General features: G+C 34.8%; 1 protein-coding gene across 1 annotated transcript; it reads right to left on the bottom strand.

Moving 5' to 3' along the window:
- Nucleotides 1-258: 258 nt before the first annotated feature.
- LOC106755425 (chymotrypsin inhibitor 3-like) lies at nucleotides 259-1,058 on the bottom strand. Its single transcript, XM_014637574.2, has one exon. The coding sequence runs from the start codon at nucleotides 978-980 to the stop codon at nucleotides 384-386; it is 597 nt and encodes a 198-aa protein (XP_014493060.1). The 5' UTR covers nucleotides 981-1,058; the 3' UTR covers nucleotides 259-383.
- Nucleotides 1,059-1,382: the final 324 nt, after the last annotated feature.

Here is a 1,382-nt window from a genome sequence, read left to right as displayed (position 1 = left end):
AAGTTGTTGACGTAGTTTTGTATATATTTATTTTACAACTTATAAAATAATATTCTATTAAAAAATATTTGTATAATACATTTAATAACGGTGTTATGAATTTTTTTTTTAAGTTTTAATTGATTGTGTATGAAAAAAGAAATGATATAAAACGTGTCGTTTTTAATTTTAAACACTGCTTTATTCTATTGACGGAAAGAAAGACGTAAACCAGACCGTTGGCTTGGCTTTAGAGCGAAAGGATAAAATTAAAACAAATTGGTTAAAAAAACCCAGAGACAGAAGCTCTGGATGTTTTATTTAGTCTTGCATAATTTATTTATTTATTACACCCAAAGCAAAGACACGTCTCTCACAAGGAGAAAGTGCACTTGCACAGTGCTTCATTTGGATGCAGCAGACGGGGATTTAATTTCTTCAAGAACAAACCCGTATGGTTCCTTCTGAGTGACAGCCAAAAGCTGGTTCCCTGCATCATCCTCAACAAGCGCAACATTACCGCAGAGGGTGGCGCGAGGTGTGCAGAACAAAAGCTTATAGACATTGATTCCGATTCTGTGAATAGAAAAGGAACCTGTGATTGCATTTTCGTAGCCAACTTTAACGAGGGTTCCTTCAGTCAGACCCGCAACAGCGACCCACTGAGTAGGGGAGGCACCGAGAATAGGAATTAGTTCGAATTCAAGTGACACTGGAGAGCCGTTAGGGATAAATAAGGATTTGTAGGGGGATGAAATTCTAATCTTTTGGCCTTTATCGCTCCAGATGGGAGATCGCGCAACACTGAGTGGGATCGTTTCGTTTCCAGTTTTGATTCGTTTAATTCCACCGCCTATTGTAATTGGTGGCAATATATGGAATATGCCACCGTTTGTAACGACGTTGCCATACATGTCCGTGACAGGTTGAGCAGTGATTGAAGGAGGGTAGAAGGTTAGGACAGACAGAAGAAAGAGAGCAAAAAGCATTGTACTCGCCATTTCTTTGGTTGGCTATGGAACAAATTTCAAGGCTTTTCTCTTCTCTGTTCAGCTAAGGTTGTGTGAATAAGAGAAGATGGGAGAACTCATTTATAGAGGTGGATGGTGATAAGGTAAACATTTTATATGGCTAGAAATTCCTGGTACCTATAAACACGTGAAAAAAATGAGAAAAAGGAAAATAATACTTAGGTTTAGATATATGTTTCGATTTTCTGTAAAATAAATTTCTTAATTTTGGTTGGATAAAAATATTTTGCATTTATCTGTTTCAAATTTTTATTATATTTTTCAGCTATTATTAAAATGTCCAATTCTTTTACTTTATTATTTACAAAAGAAATTATTTACAAATGAAATATCTGTTTTAAATATCTAAGTTTTATTTTAAAATGAATAAAT

The sequence above is a fragment of the Vigna radiata genome, unplaced genomic scaffold (assembly GCF_000741045.1).
Source record: "Vigna radiata var. radiata cultivar VC1973A unplaced genomic scaffold, Vradiata_ver6 scaffold_259, whole genome shotgun sequence".
NCBI classification, from domain to species: Eukaryota; Viridiplantae; Streptophyta; class Magnoliopsida; order Fabales; family Fabaceae; genus Vigna; species Vigna radiata.
The sequence above is the reverse complement of the archived record's forward strand: the minus strand, read 5'-3'. Positions and strand labels throughout refer to the sequence as shown.

Excerpts from the sequence above, each read along its gene's own strand:
- LOC106755425 (XM_014637574.2), bottom strand. The coding sequence starts at position 980 with ATGGCGAGTACAATGCTTTTTGCTCTCTTTCTTCTGTCTGTCCTAACC.